A 23,386-nucleotide genomic window follows, 5' to 3' on the forward strand; every position below is an offset into this window, starting at 1 on the left:
AGTCATCTATCATACAAAAATGTAATAAAAGAAAATAAAAAAAGAATCTGCTGCTTTCCTAAGGCTCTGACACACCACCCCGGCGGCCGACCATCGGCAGAAAAGGCAGTCGGACTGATCAGTCGGCTCCCGTCTCTCAAAAAAGTGCCTCGGAACACACCGAAGCGACGGCGACTTGAGCGTACGTTCTGCGCGTGCGCGAGACGTAATACGTCTCCATAACAGCAGGCGGCGCTAATCTGTATTGTCGCCCAAAAAAATGAAAACCGGAAATGACGAACATCTCTCTCGACCTAGTAAACGCAGAGCACGCTGTCGTCAGTCATTGTTTTCATAGTAGTCGAGAAGGATCGTTGTTGTCATTACTCGCTGAACGGAAGAAAATACGATGGCTAGTAATAAGAAGATACTGATGTTGATAGCTCTCGGGCTTCTTCTTGCAGAAGACCGACTGTCCGACGGCCGATAATCGGGTTGGTGTCAGAGCCTTTAGCGGGTTTTTTTTTTTTTTTTTTTGTTCCTTCATTTCATCTCATTGTATATACTAAATGATCGTTTGAAAAATCTCAAGTACAAAAATCTCTTAAGATATCTTGTTGTCCGTCTCTGACCTTTTCTTATGTCTCTCCCCTGACAGGAGATCCTGCATGCTTACCCCCAGATCATTGTAGACCCCCTGGACTCAGGAGTGGTGAGAGTGCGGCTAAGCGGGGATGCTTACAACCGCAAGACCCTCAACAGAGTCAAAAAGTCCCTGCCTAAACCACAGGTAGGTGTGACGAGTGTTTAGAGGGTTAGGAGTGTCTGTAAATCCTTAATAGATTTTGCAATGTATTTTAAAGAAACTGTTATGGTCAAAAAAATATGCCTCCACTAAGGAATATCCTTAGGTCATTCATCAAATATTCATACACTAACGGGACCTCTATGGATCCTAGTAGGAGATTTTTAGCCTATAACCAGGTGATTTTTTTTTTTTTCTTCTGGTTTCTGGGTGACACTGAAACCAAGGCAGCATCTGCAAAATTTACCATTACAGTAAAAAGCTCTGCAGTGAAGGGCGAGTGACGATGGATCACTGAGAAACAGTAGCAGCTTCCCCTCTAACACCTGCTGCGAGTTTCCTCTTTCACTCTTTCTTACATGGAACTGTGAGAATAATAATTTGCTGCAGCTTTATATTTTTCTGTTTTTATTTAATTTGTTAAAATTGATCTTAATCTGATTTCCTTTATTTATTTCTAGGACCTTAAACTGTCATCGGAGACGTATCGGATCTACAGTCTCTTCCACTCCCTGCATCACTATAAATACCACACCTTCTTACAGTGCAAGAAAGAGGTAAGCAAGCATATTTCTGGTATTGGTATGCGCTCCAGTCATCTTTTGTCAAGATTTTGTAATTTTGGAGTTGTAAGCTGTCACTACAAACATGCTCAATATAACTCCTCAAATATACTGTGCGGTAAAGCACACATTTTATAGGCGAAAAAGAAAGCATATGCATGCTGGCTTTGTGTAGTCTAAGACTTGGCGTCACAATTGTCTGTTTCCGTCGCACTTTTCCAGACCAACACCATTGAGCAGGCAGCTGAGGACCCGGGCCAAGAGGAAGTGGTGCAGCAGTGCATGGCCAACCAGAGCTGGCTGGACACTCTCTTCAGCTCCTTCATCGAGCTGCTCACGCTCAGCACCAAAGCCTGAGTCCATCACAAAAATAGAGAGAGAGAGAGAGAGAGAGAGAGATACAATGGATTGACGCAAAAGGATTTAAAAAAAAAAATTTAAAAAACTAATCAAAATGAAGATACAAAAACAGAAAGAAATGGATCCTACTGTACAGCCCTCTGACCCTCTCAGAATCTTAAAGATCTGAGGATGAATTTTTAAGGCCCTTGACGAACCTAAGGGGGTCTGTTGATGTGACCTCGGACACTGGCGTCTGTTCTTTTTCTTGTTGTTTATCACAGACTAAAGAATTGTCTTACTTTGTGAGAAGGGGGGACCCCACCGGAGCAGGGGTCACTGGCGGGGTCAAGAGGGAATTGACCGTTGGTGAAAAGGGAGCGACGCAAACCGGAAGGACAAAGAGGAGGAGCCGTCACGCCAAGTCAACGGAGGAGCCTCTGAGATCTTGTAAACTGTGCGTCATGAAGACAATAGTTGAAAAGAGAAACTATTACCACTTAGTTTTTACATAAATTATTTTTTTGAAGACTAACATCAGCTGTTGGCTTTTGAAAAGAGTGGAAGAGGGTGGGAATGCTTTTTAAACTGCGTGTAGAGTGTGCCGTGAGCAGCGTGAACATGGATAGAAACATAAAATGTGTTTATAAACGTGCTCTCTCTCTCTCTCTCTCTCTCTCTCTCTCTCTCTCTCTCTCCTGCGCTATGTGAAGGGCAGCACCAGTCAGCTGTGTGATAATATATAAACACATTTTTATTATTTATATGAGGAGGTTTTTAACTTAAACTCTCACAAGCGCTGGGTTGCTGCCCTAACATTTAAAAAAAAAAAAAAAACTTTTTATTTTCCACAGGATCAGTATACAGTCGTAACCCACATATCCAAGCCGTCTTTCCCTCTATACAAAAGAACAGACGACGAGACAGAAATATTGTATCAAATACAGTGGGTGTAAAATAACAGGGGAAAAGGTAAGAAAAGAAAAAAAGAAGAGAATGGGGAGAATCTATTTGAAACTTAACATTGTTGTGCTTCAGTTCAATCATCAGTCATGCAGGTGCAAAGAAAAAGAAGTAAACTATCCATTTCCCATGTGGGAGGAAGGAGTATAAATAAGTAATATTTAAAGAGGAAATAGTCATTTCATTTTATCATTTGATGTTTGTGCATACTATGACTTATTTTGAAAACAATCTAATTTTCCATAAAAAAAGGAAAAAAGGTGTGTAAATATTGTACAGTTCTTGATGAAATTCTTTGTCCTTCTGTACATTAACTCCTGTATTTGAGAAACAAATAAAATCTGCAAAGAACAATGTGTGTGTGTGCGCGTGCGCGTTCTGTGTACTCGCACTAAAGTTTTAAGACATGCACCCTACCTACTAACAGGATTTGTCACATCACAACTTGGGTTCAGTTTCAATTTGCACAAATTTATGTGGAAACTTGAGACCTCCAGCAAATAAACACTGACCATTTCATGTTTTTATTTTTATTTATTTTTTTTAGCTAAGTACGAGACATTTAGGTATAAAGAGCCTACTGGATGCATTATGTTATTAAGGGTCCTCATAAGCATAGAAATATACACGTGTCGTGTGATCGTGTCTTTGACCCCACCTAGCGGGATCTAGCGGGATTACGAAACTCTCGCTGACGTCACATCTGGAAAACGAAACTGACTCGAGAGTTTCCCGAGAAACCCCTCAGAACAGAAAGCAGCCGGACTCCTGACGGTATTTAAGGAATTAGCAGCTTGGATTGAATGACACCCACCTTCAGTTCTTAGTTACAGCCATCATCCTGCATCATATTTCTGACTTTTCTTCCCCCTGAAAACGACTTCACTTGAACGCAACACGCACCGGCTAAAGGTAGGAGAGTTGTTTTTTTTTATCAGAGCTGTCAGTGCTGTTGACACATTTAACGTGACTTTAAATGTTATCTTGTGAAGTTGTTGACAACCATTAAACCCGTGAACAAATAGGCCTATGTAACTCCTCAGCTGTTGTTTTTCTAGCTCTTCTGTCACACATGATCACACGCGAATATTTCATTCTAGAAGTAAAGGCTACTCAATATATAGGCCTACTGTGCTATGCTGTATTCAGTTTCAGACGTTTTGATTGTGCACTATGCTCGTTAACTTTTACTTTAAACCACACGTTAAGTAGGCCTATTAAATTACTATCGAGTATTTGGGGTATTGAGTGCTGAACCGCACCTGGCCTCACCTTCGCCTAGCTGCTTCCTCTTTCTTGCAATTCAGAAATTGCTAAAATAAGCAGATTTGTCCAGCTGTACCATAATACTGCAGAATTCAGGATGTTGTGTGTTGCTTATTTTGCTTATACCTTCTATAATGCAGGGAGTGGGAAAAGACAGAAGGAGTAAACCCTCATTTTAAGAAATTGTACATGCATTAGAAATATATTTTCTACATTTTAATGAACAGTTCGTGTAAACATGCAGCGGTTAAGTTGCTTCGTATTCTATCAATTAATATAAACCTATAATAAATACATATGAATAATTACGTCAAGCCTGGCTCTGCTACTTTTATTGAAATAAAGCATGTGAGTAAGTCTTCCACCAACATTATTCAATGATGAAGATCTGGGAATCATGTTACTGATGATCAGGGATGCCAAATGCAGCCCTGCATGGTGACACTGTTGACATAAAAGTTTTTCTTGCTCCTGCAGAAATGTCTCATTCTAAACCACTGCTCATCCCGTGGCTGCGGACCAAGATTAACAGCGGAAGGTATCCCGGTGTCCACTGGACAGACCTGGAGCAGACAGAGTTCGCCATCCCATGGAAACATGCTTTAAGACAGGACTCCTCTGACACTGACATCCTCATCTTTAAGGTAATGAACAGTCATCATTACAAATATCAGTGGCAGTATTGTAGAAAGTAGCACTTTGGGATTGATTTGTCAATGAAAAATGTATTATTATTATTATTATTATTAAGTAATCACATATATGGGATCTTAGTCTGTTCATATAGTGTATTGCTTCCTGTCTTCAACCTGTGTCTTCCCTGTAGGCCTGGGCAGAAGTGAGTGGCAATGGCCGGGCTCATGGAGACCCCTCAGTCTGGAAGAGGAACTTCCGCAGCGCCCTCCGAGCCAAAGGCTTCAAAATGGTCTCTGACAACAAGAATGACGCTGCTAACCCCCATAAAGTGTTTCGCTGGCCGGCTGAGTCACCATCAGGAGGTGAGGATCCACCAGGGCGCTTGTAGACAATCACCATTTGGTCCTTTATTTCTAGTATATACCAGGCAAGTTAAACTATTACCTCTGATGAACTGTACTAAAGATCACCTACTACCACAAAAATGTAATGAGATGTGTATGTGACATGTATTCACTGGCACCTGGCATTAAATGGATTTGAAAATGATAGAATGCCTTTCTGTCAGTGTGGCCACATACGGCACATATTTGATCACCCCACATTACTTTCTATCGTGCATTACATTACATTACATTACATTACATTACGTGCCATTTAGCTCCCGCTTTTATCCAAAGCGACTTCCAATTAAGTGCTTTCAACCCTGAAGGTGCAAACTCCAGACAACAAGTAGTAAGTGCAAGTACATTAGCTTTAAATAAGCAAAACTACAAAGAGACGTGAAAGTGCAGCTTCAAGAAATATATATATATATATATATATATATATATATATATATATATATATATATAATATATATATATATATATAATATATATATATATATATATATATAGAGCTGGGCAATATATCAATATTTTATCGTAATATGGCATAAGTGTTGTCTTTTCCTGGTTTTAAAGGCTGCGTTACAGTAAAGTTGTGTCATTTTCTGAACTTACCAGACTGTTCTAGCTGTTCTATTATTTGCCTTTACCCACTTAGTCATTATATCCACATTACTGATGATTATTTATCAAAAATCTCATTGTGTAAATATTTTGTGAAAGCACCAATAGTCAACACTACAATATCGTTGCGGTATCGATATCGAGGTATTTGGTCAAAAATATCGTGATATTTGATTTTCTCCATATCGCCCAGCCCTATATATATATATATATATATATATATATATATATTATTTTTTTTCTTTTTTTTTTCTCTTCTTTTCCTTCATTATGTTTATCCGAAGTGTAGTCGGAAGAGATGTGTTTTTAACATTCAGCAGAAGATGCGTAGGCTTTCGGCCATCCTGATGTCAACAGGGAGGTCATTCCACCATTTGGGAGCCAGGACAGCAAACAGTCGGGATTTCGTTGAGTGATTAGTTGTCCATCGCTGTGAGGGGGCAGCAAGCAGGTTGGCTGATGCAGAGCGGAGTGGGCGGGTTGGGGTATAGGGTTTGACCATGTCCTGGATGTATGCTGGGCTGATCCATTAGTGGCCCTGTATGCAAGTACTAGTGTCTTGAAGTGGATGCGGGCAGCAATTGGTAACCAGTGAAGAGAGCGGTGGAGCGGTGTAGTGTGAGAGAACTTGGGGAGGTTCAATAGATACATTTATATCTGGATTTCATGTTTCTGTGGTTGAGATTTGTCACAGTAATATACTAATATACCCATTTGTAAAGGGGATTATCAGATTAAAGAGATGCGTCTGATGAGAGTAAATGATTAAAAGATAGCAAGCTGCAACTAAACTAACTAAGCATTTTGCTTTCACTCTCAAAGCTACCTCTTCTGCTGGATCCCAGGACCAAGATGACCCTGATTTGTTTGAGGATTATCCCCTTCCTACACAAGAAGTAAGCAACTGTGCTTGTGTGTTTGTAGGAACACAGGAAGTAAAATGTAAATGCTGTGTAATTATATGATTGTGTCTGTGATATCTTAGAGCCAGGTCAACCCATCCTTTGATGACCGTCTCTATCTCCCAGAAAACACTGTGTTTTTAGGTAAGGGACTATTTATTATCTCCTGGCATGAATGTTTGTATCTCAGAAGCTGCATTTATCCTAATATTCAAGAAATGCCAATTAATTTGATAGCTAGGAATGTGGAATCATTTTTCTGAATATTTCTAAACTAAGCAAAATTTTCCAGCAGAATCCTCTGCCAACCATGATATTCTCCAGGAGTGTCTAATGGGACTGAACATTGGCCCTGAAACAGGTAGACTTATCAGCTCTGCTCATCATTTCCTCCACCCTGCTGCAGTGGGAGCAGAAAACAACAGTATCAGAGGGACTTTCCCTCGAAACAGTTTTTCAGTTTCTCCAACTTTTCCACAGAGGGCACCGCAGGCTTTGAGCCTCCTCCTGAGCAACAACAGCTCCAAAACCCAGTTGTGATTGGTGGACACGCGTTGCCTGGGCAACAGCAGTATCCAGTAATGTTTGAGGGTTCAGTCGGTGAAGCTGGGTTGCCTGAGCAACCGGCACGTCCAATGGAGGGAGCCATGGGAGGGGCCTATGATGGGCATCTGGCAGAGCAGTTCCTACATACAATGACCCAGACCAGTTTTGGAGATAATTTCAGTAGGTTGATGGATGTTACTATAAAAAGAAAATGTTTATTTTACACAGACACTCAAAAATGACATCATTCACCAAATATCAACATCTAATATTTTCAATAAGGCTATTAAAACAATGTGGCCTGTCAATATGAATAATATCAGTCATGATTTTCAATTGAAATACCGTATATAAACAGGAATACAGTTAAGAGTGGAGCCGTTAAACGCATTTTGTCATACGCTTCTCCTCTTTCTGAATCCATAGAGACTCAATTCAGGATATTAGTGTACTACAGAGGGGTGATGGTGTCCAAGCAGGAGGTTCAGAATGAAGTTGGAATCCGCTTAGTCTACAGGTAACATCGAAATAAAGCTTTCATCAAAGGGAACGTGTCTAACAAATGTTCAGTATCTCCAGTTTGGCTTCAAATTGACTGTCACAGTTAAAGGAATAGTTTGATCTTTCGGGAAACACATTATTTACTTTCATGCCGAGAGTGAGAGATGAGAAGATTGTTAGCACTCTTGTGTTCGTACAGTAAGTGTGCAGCTGGAGCCTATTAGCTTAGCTTAGCATGAAGACTGGAAACAGTGGGAAACAGCTAGCCTGGCTGACTCTGGCCAGAGGTAACAAAATCTGCTTACCAGCTCTTTTAAAGCTCACCAACATCAGGCTAGCTGTTTCACCATGTTTCCTGTCTTTGTGCTAAGGTAAGCTAACTGTCTCCTGGCTGTAGCTACATATTTGCCTTACAGATAAGAGAGTGGTATCAATTTCATCTAACCCTAACCGAAGAAAGTCAAAATCGTATTTCCCAAAATGTCAAACTGTTCCTTTAATGTTGTCAGGGCTCTGCCGGGCTATATGACCTGCCTTTCAACTTAAAATCGAATGACTAAATGTTCTCACATCAGGCCCGAACTCAAGGGGACAGTTTTGGATCACGAGTCAGGCCTGTCCCTGGTCTCTCTGCCAAGCCCTGGACCCATGCTGGATCGTACCCAAGCCAATCTGACCCAACGCATCCTGGACAAGCTGGGCGATGGTTTGGACGTGGGGGTGTCAGGCCATGTGGTCTACGGCCAGCGACGGGGTGAAATCAAAGCATTTTGGAGCATCTCCAAGTTTGACAGGAGCAGGCAGCCACAAGAGATTTCTAAACTGGAGCCTCAACCAATATACCACTTCAAGGACTTTGTGCGAGGTGGGTGAAAGGAATAATTCTGTAGGTTTTTGTCAGCGTACCTATGAATACATGTGCTGTATCCTGCATGTTTGCATGATGTAGTGATTGATTGCTCTTTCCCTCTAGGCATATTGGACTTCATTGCTGGGGGAAAGTGCCCTCCCTGCTCCCTGTTCTTCTGCCTCGGTGAGAAGTGGCCTGACTCAGACAACAGGCCTTGGGAGAAGAAACTCATAACAGTGGAGGTGAGAGTACCTTTGAATTATTAAAATGCACAGAAAGTGTTGTGCTCTCACAGACCGTAAAGCAGTATTTTAGACTTTTTTTTTCTTTTTTCTTCTTACTGCACATACCTCTATCAAATTTCATGAGTGATCAAACACCCTAAATTGCTCACTCAATGGAGCTGTAGTCAGCAGCACTTTCTAAGAGGCAATTTTGTCTCAGTATTGATTAATAGCACGGAGAGAACAAAGCCGGTGGTGACAGCTGATCCCTCGGGTGTAAAAGGTTTTTCTGCTCCCGAGCCTCTACAGAGCAGCACATGCTGAGAAATGAAAAAGCATATAGAAAAAGTTACTTTAAAGAAAACAGCTTGACACCAGCTTTCTGAAATTAAATGGCTTCTCTCAAGCTCAAATTTGCCATCTCGCTCTTGTCATTCTCGTCATTGTGTGACGCCCCCCGCTGTCCTGTGTATGCTGTGTGATTCTCTCTGCTGACTCTGCAGAGGCATCGTTAGTTTAACCTGGAACACCTGGGCGGCACCAGATTATTTAAGCCTGGCTGCAGTGCAGCAGATCTCTCTCGGCCTGCCTTGCTTGGTTGCTGCTGTTTCAGCTCTCCTTTCTCATCTGTTGGTTTGGTTTGGTTTGGTTTGGTTACGGTGCTTTAGTTTCTTCACTATGTTTTTGGTCTGTCCATCCAATTCTAGTGAACACAATATCTCAGGACCCCCTGGAGGGAATTTCTTCAAATTTTGCACAAACGTCTACTCAAACTCAAAGTTTAACTGATTAGATTTTGGAGGCCAAAGGTCAAGGTCACTGTGACCTCACAAAACACATTTCTGGCTGTAACTCAAGAATGCATACACTAATTCTAACAACATTTCACACAAATGTCCTATTTCACTTCACTGTGACGACATAATGTTCTGTAAAAACGTGTTTCTGGCCATAATTGAACGCCGTAACTCAAGAACTGAAGGGGAGACATTTGGTCAGAAACTGAATTGGTGACACTAATTTTAAAACTTAATCACGGTATGCCTCCTAATTGTTGTGGCCTAAGAGCCGGGTCATAACAATTGCATCTGACTTTCTGCTCCGTGTTTTTTTATTTTTCTGTGTCAGGTGGTCCTGACTTCAATGGAGCTACTGAATAATTTGGCGGTTGAAGGCGGCGCCTCCTCCCTGCAGTCTGTGGAGCTGCAGATGTCCCTCGAAGAGATGATGGAGATGTACTGATGCACTTTGCTTAGCCTGAAGAAAGGCATTGTTTACACTTTTTTTGTAATCTTAACCTTGACAAGAACATTTCAGAAATAATCATGTTACTACACCAAATAGAATAATAATGGTGGTATTAAAGGTCCTATGACATGCTGCTTTTTGGATGCTTTTATATAGGCCTTAGTGGTCCCCTAATACTGTATCTGAAGTCGCTTTCCTGAAATTCAGCCTTGGTGCAGAATTACAGCCACTAGAGCCAGTCCCACAATGAGCATTACTTAGGATGTGCCATTTCTGTGTCTTTGAGGGTCTTTTAAAGTTATTACATGCTGTCTCAGCTAGCGGTTAACCGAATTAGCTGTTAGCTAAACTAACGTAGCTTCCTTTATTCAGTGGTGCGCGTTGGTTTATGGGATGAGTAGTTCCTTCGCTCGATAATGAAACTATGTACACAGTCTTGTACCTTTTGACTTTTTTTTTTGATTTTCTGTTCGTTTTTTCAGTCAAAATTATATGTTGTATGCTTATGAGTCACGTCGTAGCTGGTTAGCCTAAGGCATGGTCTAAAACTCTTTATGTACAGATTTTTCCAGACGTCAACGGGAGAAATGAATGGGAAATTTATGTTCCGGAACCCAAGGTCTCTCGGAGGAGGGGCAGGACTGTTGAGCTCTATGGAGGAGGAGAGAGGGGGGCAAGGTGGAGGGTGGGGGTGTGGCCTTGACCAACTGTCATGCTTTGCTTGTTTTCAAGCCATGATGTCTCTCTCTTTCTCATGGGTGGGCCAAATTCTCTGGGTGGGAAAAGCAGAGAAAGGGGAAGTAACCTTCCTCCTTATGACGTCATAAGGAGGAGATTCAGATCAGCCCATCTGAGCTTTCATTTTCTCAAAGGCAGAGCAGGATACCCAGAGCTTGGTTTACATCTATCACCATTTCTAGCCACTGGGGGACCATAGGCAGGCTAGGGGAACTCACTTTAATGTTAAAAAACCTCAAAGTGAAATTTTCATGCCATGGGACCTTTAATATCTGCTCTGGTGTTGGATTTGCTGGTACTGCACAAAGGTGCAGCTTGTACCATTTTTAAACATAAATATGTGATTTTAAATTAATTTTGGTATTTTTACATGTAATAATGAGACTATGATCAGAGTCATCAGACAGGAACTTTTCTTTACATCAGTGATGTTATTGGTGCTAGTGTTTCTGAGAATTAAACCCACTTTTCTAAGATACTGTGCTGCTGTCATTCAGCTCAAGAGACAAACACTAACTCTTTTAACAGGCCTGTTACTCATTCTGCCCTTGTTAATAATGTTTGTGCTGAAATACATAAAGAAGTACAATCTTAGCTTAATATAAAACTCATAAAATCTGAAATACTGTGTGTACAATGAAATTAATATACTGTAACAATACCTAAAACCTCCAATAAACAGAAATAATAGTAAAGCTTTAAACTTAACTGTTTAGTCAAAGCTACAATCAAACTGGAGTATAAGTTGATTTAACAGTGCAGATGTTTTGATGAGACAGTTTTAGCACAATATGCACACACACCTGAGCACAATCTGAGACAGTTATGTACCGCAACACACCAGAGACTCGAAGAAAACAAGTAAATATGCTCTGAAGATTTTAATTTCATCTACTGAAGGGTCACGGCTAACCAATGAGTGTGTGTATCAGATGAAGCCTATAGAGGAAACTGAATGATAATACACATAATATCAGTACAAATATACAGGTTCAAGACTTTATTAAAATATTAGACCATATTGAAACCAGTTCCTTATTAGGATCTACTATCAATTCAACTCAAACCAGTGTGACCTTATTCCTGCTCTATATTATTAGTTGGAATCCAAAGAAGAAGAAATGAAAAAAGAGCTTTTTATTGCCTTTCTTGAGTTTATTTAGTTTAGAATGGCTGACTGGGTCTGGGTGAGAACTACACTCTGTATTCATGTTTTTCAATACATTACATTTAATTTATTTTCATTAATTTACAACATGTATATATGCACTGTCAGACTTTAGAAATGTGACATTTACAAAAGAATATCAATAAATTGAATAAGTGGATTGGTCTCTGTTGTCGGATGTGTCAGTTCTTCTCTCCTTCCTCTGCTTCTTCGTCATCCTCTGACCCAGACTTCCCCTCCTCAGTGAGGGAATCTTCCCTCATCCCTGACATTGGGACTAGCCTTCCCTCTGCATCCACTCCCATCGGCTGGATAATGTTGTCTCTGCAGAACAAATGAGAGTTGAAAAATATGGACAATTTATTAATTAACATTGTTCTTATTGTACTTATTACATATTTGTCTGCTCTCAGCCTGCACTGGACACTTAGTGTGGCGTGTCAGGGGTTTAAGTCTCTCCTATATCTTTAACACCTTCAGTGAACAGTTGTTGATGAGAGGTACTGTATGGTACCTGGACAGCTTGTTGAAGAGCATGAAGAGCCTCTGGGCCTCCACGTCCTTCTCCTCCTCTGTCATGCCCTCCATGGGGTCCGGCTGCTCCACCTCCACCCGCCCCGTCACCGGGTTGATGCGATCTCTGACCTGCCGGTACTCCTCAGTGTCCGAGTCGGAGTCACTGGAGTACTGGGCGTCAGAGCTGACGATCCTGGAGCCCTGGCCGCCCAGCAGACCCCTGGTGGCCAGCAGGCCCGCTGCGTTACCATAGCCTGTGTACTTGACAAAGCGGCTCACTGGAAGATGTCAAAGTGATGATCAAAAATGATCAGTGATGAAAACAATTCATTGTTTGCACATACAGTATTTGGTATTTATTTGTGTGTGCAGAAAATAAGTTATGAAAATGAGAAAAACACTACATGTTTAACACCACAGGGAATCACTGATGTACGGAAGAGGATTAGGGCCACATGTGAAAGAATATTTTTGAGTTCTGAGTTTACAGTCATAAATTTGAGAATAAAGTCAAAATTCTGAGATTAAAGTCAGAATTCTGACTTTTTTTCTCAGAATTCTGACTTTAAACTCAGAACTCAATACATTTTTTTCACATGTGGCCCTAATCCTCTTCCATACTGATGCATGTTGTGTAGTCAAGAATTGCTTAAAACCACCGAAATTTATTCTAGTGGAGAGCCCAAAGTTTCAAAACCGTGATAATGTGTTATCTTACCATTTTCCTTGCAGAGGACGAAGATGAGGTCAGCAGCGCAGTGTTTGAGGTCTGTATCCATGTGAGTCATGAGACGGATCAGACGACTCTTCACCGTGGAGCCTTCCTCTGGCTTGTGTGATGCGTCTCTCAGAGGAGGCAGGATCTAATGGCGAGGAAACATTATCATTTCACTTGTTTTGAACATTTGAAAAATTACAAGTTCCATTAAAATCCAAATATTGTGAGAAGCACAAAGCCTTCTCAGAGGTGTCATGTCTTGTGGGGTAATGGTATTACATGTTTCCTGATGTAATGGCGTGTTTCTCTGTGGCCTCTGCAGCTCTCTGTCAGCAGATTGAGGACTGGTGTCAGCTTCTCTTTCATCTTATCCCCCTGAGAAGCAAATAAACAAGGAACACCTCAGGTTGTTTTTTTTCACAATCAGCAAACAGTCGCTCTCCTTAACTCAAACTTTGGTAACACTTTACAATAAGGTACACAAAAAAATAGGTAGTTAATGATTAGTTACTGTTTTTGAAAGAGTAACTAATCATTCGTTACCCTTTCAAACAACAGTAACTACCCTTCTGGAAAACAGTAACTAATTATTTGTTACTCTTTCAAAAACAGTAACTAATCATTAACTACCTATTTTTTGTGTACCTTATTGTAAAGTGTTACCCAAACTTTCAACATTTTTAGGCGCAAACTCTTTATTTTAGCATTCAACCGCTTCTCCAAATATCACTTTCTGTCTCACCACCTCCAGGCGTCTCTCCATGAACAGCATCAGGGTGTGGACGCAGTCCATGTTGACCCCCTGGCACTGCTTCGAGTTGGGCTGCAGAGGCACCATCAGCAGCACATTGAGACACTGGAGAGGCAGCGCTGACAACAGGTTGACTGTGTGACTGAGACAAGATTACAGGAACAGAGAGTGAGAGTCGATAACAGAGAGCAGTATTGGGTTCAGTTCAGCATGATGGATTAATATATCAATACGATATATGGTACGAAGTGGTAAAAATGCAAACACATACTACAAATCAAGCTGAGATCAGAATTAAACATTACAAAATGTCTTTACAAAAGAATATGTAGTGAGACATGAATGTAGGCTATTATCAGCCCAACTTTTTGTAAAATATACATTAATGAGCCAAGAACATTAGAGGAATTATCCCTGATACAGAAATCAAATTGTTTTATAAAGATAACAAGATAAAATGGAATTAAACAAGGGTGAAATGATTAAACTGAAATGAACTGAAATACAGTTAATTACAATTAACAATTAAACAGAGATAGAATGAGAAAAATGCAGCAACTTTAAATGCATCTGCATCGTTGTTATTAATGATGATTGTCACTGCAACTTCCCTCTTATCCAAGCTCACTTTGGTTCATGCTCACCCCTGCAGTTCATCAGTGTCGTCCGGAAGCAGACACTTCTTCAGCAGGCAGAGACGCAGGATCGCCACCAGGTGTCGGTACAGAGCTGCGTCATCCTGAGGGAGGAGAAAACACAGTACAGATCATTTCTCTCTCCATATACAGTAAGTTACAATCTATTTTCTGACGTTACACCTCATGGCTGATTTGGTTTATTATGGCCTCATAGTCGCTGACCTCACTTGGCTCCTGCCTGTGGGTGCTGTAGGTGATGTTGAAGAGGATTTTGAGGATCTCTATGATACGCTGAGAGGCTTCCAGTGAGATGGCTGGTGCTGCTGGGTCTAGCACACACTCGTACTGCTCCTTCCACTCAACCTCCAGGCAGCTCTCCAGAGCTGCTGTGAAGATGGACACACCTCCCTCCTGGAAGAGCAACACAAGGTGGAGAACTGAAGGTGGCATGATAGTGAAAAGATACAATTCAGATACAATTTTATAGTTGATATATTTGGATTATTTAGCTCACTTTCATCACATTTAGCTAATCTTTCTCACATTTAAGACAGAAATTTGTATAAAACAACATTTAGATTTAACATTTAACTTTTTATTTTACTTTTATAAACATATTGTTGACAATTGCATATAACATGTTTACACTCATTTCTGTCTCAAATGTGAGGAAAGTGAACTAAATAATCAAAATATATCCGCTATGAAATTGTATTTGAATTTTTACATATGGCGCCCCATAGTTTAGGGGATTGTTACATGATCTACCACATCTCATAACTAGCATTATATTAACTTCACTACATATATAATAGAGTAACTCTGTAGTAAGTGAGGTTATGTTACCTGTTGAAGCTGAGTGCTGAGCTCTCGCCGTAGCGCAGTAATGAGGAACATGAGGCGTAGTTCATAGAAGTGAACACTGGAGGGAGCTGAGCCACTGACACCAGAGGATAGACGCTCTCTGAGGCCACACATGAGTCTGATGGAGAAAAGAACAAGAGGTTGGCTGTCTGGAAGTATGCTGATTTGTACAAAAGCCAACTGAATGTTATTTTGACAAATGAGAATAATAGTGTCACTGAGATTAGCCATACACAGTGATTTAGGACTGTCTACATTTGACCAGTATATGCAGGGAGAAAACAGCAAAACGGACCCAGTAATGTAATTACAAAGTCAACAGCTATGTTTAGCAGTATTTTGGGATTGTTGTGAGGAAGCCCACCTGAGAGCACTGAACCTCTCCTGCGCCCAGGTGCTGTTGTACACCACATTACACAACACCTTCATGGCCTCTTTTCTCTGCGCCTCCTCTCCTGACACCACCCCGTCTTCTTCTTCCTCCCCCTCCATCTTGCTCTCTCTGCGGTCCTTCCTCCCTCTCTCCAGCACCTTGTGATGGATGCCGCTACTGTGCATTTCGTTGATGCTGGGCCTGTGGCTGCCAAACCCGCTAATGCTGTCCAGATCTCCGCTGTTGGCGATGCTGATGTCACTCTTGGCGTCCTCATCGGAGCACTCTTTGTTTTGGTCATTGGCTTCACCCTCGTCCTGGTCAGTGCGACAATGCAACACTTTGGCCTCAGCGAGAGAAGCGATGATGTTATCGTAGAAATCAGAGTCGGGGTCGCTGGAGTCGTCACTTGCTTCAGTTGTGCTCAGCCCGGCTAGTTTGGCCAGCGTCAGGAGAGCGCTGTCAGTCACCAAGGGGCCCAGGACCTTTTTGTCTCTGGAGAGGATTCTCAGGGTGCGTAGAGATACTCTTAACAGATGGCATTTAACTCCTGTTCTTATGAACCTCACCAGGACAACAGTTAAGTTCTGAGGACAGGAACAAAATAGACATTTAGTTTAACAACATTCTGCAACCAAAAAAAAGACAATAGGCCTACCTCTGGGCAAGCAGAAAGTGACAGTGTCAGGTACCTGTCTGAGGATGAGGCCTCGATCCTCCTGGTCGTACTCATCACAATCGGAGTCAGAATTAGTATATTCCCTCACTTTATTCTTCCTGAACTGGTACACCAGGGCAAAGAACAAATATGATTGAATACAATTTATTATGGGGGCTCTCATATGCGAACAAAAGCAATACTTAAACATTATTTCCAAACAGTGAAAGCCCTGTACCTCTTCTAGTTTTCTTTGCTTTAGGAGGTGGGCAATCCGATTTCAGTGAGCAACGCAGCAGAAGAAAGAGAAAATCAGTGCATATTTGTGTCACCAAATAAAGGGCCATATTACACAAAGTGATGTATTTAACCATTAGGAGTTTTAACCATTAGTTCCTGGCACAAATAAGTTTCTTCTTAAGAGCTACAAACAACTTACTTAACTAAAACAAGGGGGCGGGGTTGACCCCGTTGCTATGGATGACATCATGTTTCTGACTTAATTTATTCACTATTTCTACAGTGATTGACAGGTGAGCAGCCTATGTCAGTGAATCTGAAATCAAATATTTACCAATGCATATAGATATAGATTAAAAGAGCAAAAAATAAAATTAAAAATTCATATTGTAAATTACAAATCAATTAATAATATAATTAATTATTAAAATGTATTTATCTTACTGTAATAAAAACAAATTAAAATGTAACCTGACGTTTAAAAATAAAATAAGTTAACTGAAATCAAGTCATATTTAAGACAATTTAATTTAATTATAAATTAAATGTAATTAAAAGGGAATTAAATTAAATATGTAATTAAATTATTAGATTTACATAAAACAATTTAATTACATTTTAATAAAAAATATTAATTAAAGGTAATGAATTAGATGTAGATAGATAGATAGATAGATAGATAGATAGATAGATAGATTGATAGATAGATAGATAGATAGATAGATAGATAGATAGATAGAATGGCTGCAAATGACATAGCTGAAAGTGCTGAATAGATTAACATGCATACGTTGGTTATTCAATCGCTCTGCCTGGGCTCAATCTGTCTGAGTATGCAAGGAGAGAGGATCAGGGACAACTGATACAGCACAATTACTAATCACAGACAGAGTGTGTGTGTGTGTGTGTGTGTGTGTGTGTGGGGGGTGGGGGGGTGGGGGGGGGAGAGATGGAGGAGGAAGATGAGGGGGGTTAAGCAGAGGTGAGGTGGAAGGAACACAGATAGGACATGGGATGTGACACTTTCTTTTAGTTAACGGGTGCAGCAGCATAAACCAACTTACTTTCCTTCTGTCCCTCTCCTCTGCATCAAAGAAGAAGCACTGGGCATACTGTAGAGAGAAATGATGACAACATACTGGTCTGAGCTGTGGGTATCATCCAGACCCAAGAAGGTGTGAATAGCTTCTGTGTGCTGGTACCTCTTTGTTGAACTCCTGTAGCCGTATCTGAACACCGTTCTCATCTCCCTGCTTGATGCACTGGATAATCCCCTCCAGGTCCACGTCCATGCTTTTTATGTGCGCACACACACACACACACACACACACACACACACACACACACACACGCACGCACGCACGCACGCACGCACGCATGCACGCACGCACGCACACACGCACGCACGCAGGCCATAACAAAATTAAAGTTACACAACAATAATGATGAGGATGGTGGTGAGTGACAGTCATTGATTAAACACATAGTGAACAAAACAGATCATTTACAGTACATTTGGTCTGTTAATCACCCAAAAAGTGGAAATAAAAACCAATAAATGTGAGATTAACAAGCAGAAATGACAGATTTTCAGTTAAATACTCATCCTACCATCTTTTCTTCACGGCAACCACATCTGTTTAATCACTGATAAATGCTTTCTGGCCAATGAAAGCTGAATCTGTATGTTTTAAATGACAATTGTCCGTACTGACATGTATAATATACACACATAACAAAAGACTGAAGACATCTTACAAGAGTTTAAATCCATACGTTTGTCCAAACTTACCTTATGCAATTCACTTAATCAGCCAGGTGATGTAAAATGAGTATATTATAAGATAATATACCGTATGTGTGCCAAGATCACCTTAATTCACCAAAGTGCTGTCACTGCTCCGACTTTACTTCAGCTCACTTCCCGGTGTTTCTCAGTCCACGTAAGCTCAGTATACAATACTCTGCCTTTGAATTTGCTCAATTCACTTGTTTTCCAGTTGCCCTCATGCACTCAGCATAACTCTGCATCTCTCTCTCTCTCTCTCTCTCTCTCTAATCCAAGAGCGATGTGGAGCCATGATTATAATCCACTAATGGACTCGAAGCTTATATCTCTTAGGGTTGACCCTCTAACCTCCAGGTTTTCCAGACTTGTAATACACATCTCTCTCTCCCTCTCTCTCTCTCTCTCTCTCTCTCTCTGTCCAGCTTTAACACACTCTTTCACTCAGATCTCTTAATAACATGGGAATTATTGAAATACCCATTAACATTTTGTTTTTATCACGCCTCTCTGTCTGTTGCATAACCTCACTGGAGCGATTGACGGCTAAACTGAACTAGAACAAATTTGCTGAGAAATGCATCTGCAGAATCAACGAAGTTAACATCAATATTTATAGCTGATAGCTTACAGCTTAAAATGTATGTATTTTTATTTACCAAAATCCTTTCATCATAGTAAATAGAAAAAGTACAGTGAATTCCATGTTGTGCGTAGAGTATTATAATGTTGTTTGTGTCTAGTCCCACAAGATGGGGCTATTTTTATGGTTAAGTCAATCCAACCTTGAAGTCTGACCAGGATATTTACATTATCAATATTTTGCATTATAAAACGTTTCCATTGAAAGTAAACTTAACTATAGATGATACCAGTCTACATGAAATCAGCCGTAAAAGAAATAAATCTGTTTTTGTTTTCAGTGTGGCTAACTTACTTTCAACTGTCAAACACGGTGTACTGTACAGACTGTACTTGTTACAAAGTGTCTTAAGTGCCCTGAAAGATGAACTCGGAGAAGATGACATTTGAGTGAATGGCAGTCTTTCCTGGCAGGATGCTCACTCTTGTGCCCAGTAGGTAGAGGAAACAGGGCTGAGGAGGCTGAAGTGAACGGCTGGTGGTCGCAGGTTTACAACAACAGGATGCACACTACGTCAGCGAGAGAAGGAGAAAAGTCAGAGCAGTCTTGACAAAGTGCTCTCAAGGAAGTAGACGCATATTCCTTCAAGACGAATTAGGCACTTGAGATGTAGGATATCAACAAGTCAGAGCTACAAGAGACTGATGACCCTTTGCAACCTCTAAAAAACTGTGAGAAAAAAATGGCTGTTGTCACTGACGTATGTAATCCGGAACTATCTGTTTTAATCATCAGGTAGTGTTGGTAAATGTAAATAAAAAATATTTTCATATTCATAGATTAAGGTATTTTCAATGAGGAAGGAGGAGTAGATATGATTGTAATAAATCTGAACAAAAAATCCCGTATCAGACACAAATTGCTATTTATAGCAGAGTATTTTAATATTTCTTAAAAGTGTCTGGAGACAATCTTTAATAAATTGACAAACGTAATTCTAATTACTTCTAAATTCCATTGTAAGGAGCAGAACGTGATCCTGATACTCTCCATGAGGGATGAAATAACATGCTCCAACTTGTTTTTATTATTGGTGTACATTATTGTCGGGCTGAAACTACAAAATGTCAGAAAATAGTCAAAACTTAATGCCCATCATAATGTACTAAAGCCCAAGGGGATGTCATCAAATTAAAGTAGGGAATGTTTGTAATATTTGCTTGAAAAATGACTTTAGCAATTAATAAATCTTCTAAATAGTTGCCGATTCATTGTCTGTTTGACTTATCCAATAATTGACTCATTGTTTTAGCCTTTATTAGTGACAAAGTTTAGTTTCTTTTAAAGTATATGTTGATTTGGGTTTAAATATTTAAAAGATGTTGGTCATGGCCCTGCTTTGTAGCCATTGGTCTTTAGACTTTGTCTCATTGTGACCATATGTCTTTAGTTGCCTTTGCTGTTCATGTTTCTTGTTCCATTCATTGTATTATTTTAACTTGTCTGTGCTTGCCATTGGTTTCCTTATGTTTCTGTTGCCCTGCATGTCTTTCCCTTTTACACCTGTTTCTGTTTTGTGTCTAGCCTCAGCCTGCCTTTGTGTTCCCAGGCCTTGTTGTCTTGTTACCCAATCAGTGTTTCCCTGGTTATTCCTGTCTACCTGCCCATCTGCTCACTCAAGCGGTGTCTTGTGTCATGAGTAGCTCCATTTTTATCTGTCTGTTCTTTGAGTTAATTGTCGGTTTGTTTGTCGTGATTCTCTGTGTTGCTTCTCAGGTTCTTTTAGTTTTGCAGTTTGTTCCTCTGTTTGGATTATAAATAGTTTGCTATTCAGTTCCTGTATCCTGCCTTGGTGCTGTCTTGTCTGCTTTTGGGTCCAAACCTGCTCCAATCCTGACAATGCTCATATATTTGTCATAAAATCATCAATTTGCCCAAAGCTAAGCAGCAGCAGATGTACAGGAACTAGTTTACCGAGAACTAGTGTACAGAGAAACTATGTTATGTTGGCAAACAATATCTGCTGTCATGCAGTTTGCAACATTTTAATGGGAATTAAGGAGAAATTCACTAAAAACACTTGGTGTAAACCATTGCTTGACTGTTTGAGAAACCCCAAGACTGCTTTATCATTTCACAGCTAACGCAGACTCAGTGATGACTCAGTGCACTACATTGACTACACAACCTGCCCAGATGGTAAAACAGGAAAGGTACACAATAGACCCAAGAGGGGAAGTTGTGATTCACAGAGGAGAGAGGCTGGGAGAGTGTGGAACTTGGAAAACCAAGCGCTGGCTCCCCATGGATTTACTGTATTACTAAAAGATTAAGAATTTACAGGATCATTTCCCGAAGAGATAATAGAATGTGGCCATGTGCCAAACCTTAAAAGTTCATCAATTCTTATTTCTGTGACCATTTATAAGTGGGCTAATAAAGCTTTACCATTTGTGAATGCTAAAATGATATCAGATTATCAGTTGAATCAGATTTATTATCTTTTAGGAAAGGTGTAAGATCAAGAAGTTGTTTTTGAAACACTCTATGTAGGGGCTGATGTGAGTGAAGGACATTTCAGGAATAAACACAGTGACGGCAAAAGTGACTCAAGGGAAAAAGGCACAGGAAAAATGGGGCGATAAAGAAAAGCCAGGAGGAAAATTGGGGTTATTTTGGGCTCTGCGGGCTTCCTGCAGGTGATGGAAATGAAAGAATGATTTCTGGAACAATTGCTCAGCAGCAAGTGGAGTGAAGGAGTAGAGGGATGGAGGAGGATGTGGATGAGGGGGGTCGGTGGAGCAAAGAGTGAACAACAAGAATTGATGTAAACATCACAGAAGGTATACAAGGTCACCTCAAATATAAGCACGATGTTGTGTTTGGACACGTTGTTTCAAGGTTGTTTATGTTAGTATCACACACCGCTCCTGTAAATCAGGAATAAAACTGACACCATAACTGTTAAATTGCAAGTGTGGGAGTTGGTCTGAATAATGAGAATGTTCCAGACACACCCCCTCACCCTGCCATCACACTATAAAGGACCACAAGTGGAGAGGGGTGACAGACTTGGGCATCCAGCAATCGACAAGAGACTACGAATGGTTAACTCAAAAAACTACAGCAGGTTTTGGGATTTTCTTGACGGTAAGTTTCATCCTGCATTCATGTTTCTGCTATTTTATAACCGGTCTCTTATTCATAATTCTTATCTTTCTTGACATTTCTTTTTTCACAAAATCCTCTGTGTATTATTATGGTTAACATTGAATTGTACACACCATTTGTTTGGAATAAGTCTGGTTTAGCTCTACCTCACCTGTTAAATACTTTTTATTTATCCTATTTTATTTCGTCATGTAAATACTTAAGTGGCTTGATTGTGATTGTTGATTGTTTATTGTATGTCTTGTTGATAGTTGATTCTTTATTTTTATGTCTTGTTAAATTGTTGATTGCTTATTTTATGTCTTGTTGATTGTTCATTTTTATGTCATGTTAAATTGTTAATTGTTTATTCTATGTATTTTCTATTTATAGAAAACTTATTTTTTTATTGCATTTTGCACCGTGGGTCCGAGAGGACTGAAATTTCATTTGTGCTGTATATCATGCATGTATAGCACATCTGACAATAAAGCTGACTTGACTGACTTGACAGGATGTTTTCCTAAGTATTACTCACTTTCTGGTTTATTTGCCACAGGCCAGCGCGGTATGGAGATAGCCGTGCTGCTGCTGCTGACTGTGCCCTTGAGTGCTGCCACACCACTTAGACCAACACATAGGTCAGTGAAAAACATCAGTAAATATACAGCTAATGATGTGTCACCTACTGTCGGCTAATCTATGAATGGGATATCATAACATTTCTGCCTCAAAAAAGAGAAAAGAAAGAAGGAAAAACAGGACTACATATTAATTTATCTATATATAAAATCATTGAAAATATGTTTGTTTGGTTCATGAAATGTCTGTATATTAATAAATACCTTTTTCTGATGGACCCATAGGTCAGACACTGTCCTCTCAGGGGACGCTGCCCATGCTTTAGGGGTGAAAAAGTCAGAGGACACACAGGAGCAGTATGTTCAAGCCCTGAAGATCATCCCATTTCTTTCGGAAGACAAACATCTAGACCTGGAGGCACTGAAACACAGGTACATATACACTCACACTATAGCATGGGTGGCTGTCAATTAGAAACTACAGAAGTACCAGTACAAGGGATAGTTGAAAGCTTTCTTATATCACATCACATCCTTCTGAGTAATCCTGTAGGTTACTGATGCAGGATCAGTGCAGCATAAGTTCTGTAGTGTTTATTTCATTACTAATTGTGGCAGTTTGCAAAACCGAAATTGCAGGTTTATGATGTATTTAGAAACCGGACATTATTTTGTAAATGTATACAATGTTTTAATGTATTAACTTTTAATGTGTCCCCCTCTTTCTCTTTTTCATCATTCACAGCATGGCAGGGAAGTTACGTCCACGACGTGCACCTCAGCGTGG

General features: G+C 40.2%; 3 protein-coding genes across 5 annotated transcripts in view; 2 read left to right on the forward strand and 1 right to left on the reverse strand.

Annotated features, from left to right (window-relative positions):
• The window catches only part of LOC116061475 (proline-rich protein 12-like), a 19,379-nt gene extending 16,376 nt beyond the window's left edge, over positions 1-3,003 (forward strand). The window contains exons 13-15 of the mRNA XM_031315702.2: positions 638-769; positions 1,246-1,341; positions 1,570-3,003. Coding sequence (XP_031171562.1) covers positions 638-769; positions 1,246-1,341; positions 1,570-1,704 — 363 coding nt within the window. The 3' untranslated portion in view covers positions 1,705-3,003. The remainder of the gene's footprint in view (positions 1-637; positions 770-1,245; positions 1,342-1,569) is intronic.
• A 325-nt stretch (positions 3,004-3,328) lies between these two features.
• irf3 (interferon regulatory factor 3) lies at positions 3,329-10,020 on the forward strand. 2 transcript variants are annotated; one of them, XM_031315706.2, is made up of 11 exons: positions 3,329-3,561; positions 4,393-4,559; positions 4,742-4,913; positions 6,387-6,460; positions 6,550-6,610; positions 6,759-6,827; positions 6,947-7,192; positions 7,439-7,529; positions 8,089-8,378; positions 8,487-8,605; positions 9,716-10,020. In XM_031315706.2, exons 2-11 carry the CDS (start codon positions 4,395-4,397, stop codon positions 9,827-9,829), a joined length of 1,401 nt encoding a protein of 466 aa, XP_031171566.1. In that variant the 5' UTR covers positions 3,329-3,561; positions 4,393-4,394; the 3' UTR covers positions 9,830-10,020. The 2 variants fall into 2 exon arrangements, with proteins under 2 accessions (XP_031171566.1, XP_031171567.1); XM_031315707.2 differs by having other exon boundaries at positions 6,762-6,827; positions 9,716-10,019.
• Positions 10,021-11,558: 1,538 nt separating this feature from the next.
• LOC116061476 (synembryn-A) lies at positions 11,559-18,552 on the reverse strand. Of its 2 annotated transcripts, none has more exons than XM_031315705.2 (14): positions 18,292-18,552; positions 17,702-17,792; positions 17,564-17,611; positions 16,498-16,515; positions 16,294-16,383; positions 15,593-16,188; positions 15,211-15,346; positions 14,587-14,775; positions 14,371-14,465; positions 13,721-13,868; positions 13,255-13,350; positions 12,976-13,120; positions 12,256-12,535; positions 11,559-12,065 (listed from the first exon to the last, which is right to left on the reverse strand). In XM_031315705.2, the coding sequence occupies exons 2-14, from the start codon at positions 17,789-17,791 to the stop codon at positions 11,924-11,926; spliced, it is 2,073 nt and encodes a 690-aa protein (XP_031171565.1). In that variant the 5' UTR covers position 17,792; positions 18,292-18,552; the 3' UTR covers positions 11,559-11,923. The 2 variants fall into 2 exon arrangements, with proteins under 2 accessions (XP_031171565.1, XP_031171563.1); XM_031315703.2 differs by having other exon boundaries at positions 13,718-13,868.
• Between the last annotated feature and the right edge of the window lie 4,834 nt (positions 18,553-23,386).

This window comes from Sander lucioperca, chromosome 22 (genome assembly GCF_008315115.2).
Source record: "Sander lucioperca isolate FBNREF2018 chromosome 22, SLUC_FBN_1.2, whole genome shotgun sequence".
Classification (NCBI taxonomy): domain Eukaryota; kingdom Metazoa; phylum Chordata; class Actinopteri; order Perciformes; family Percidae; genus Sander; species Sander lucioperca.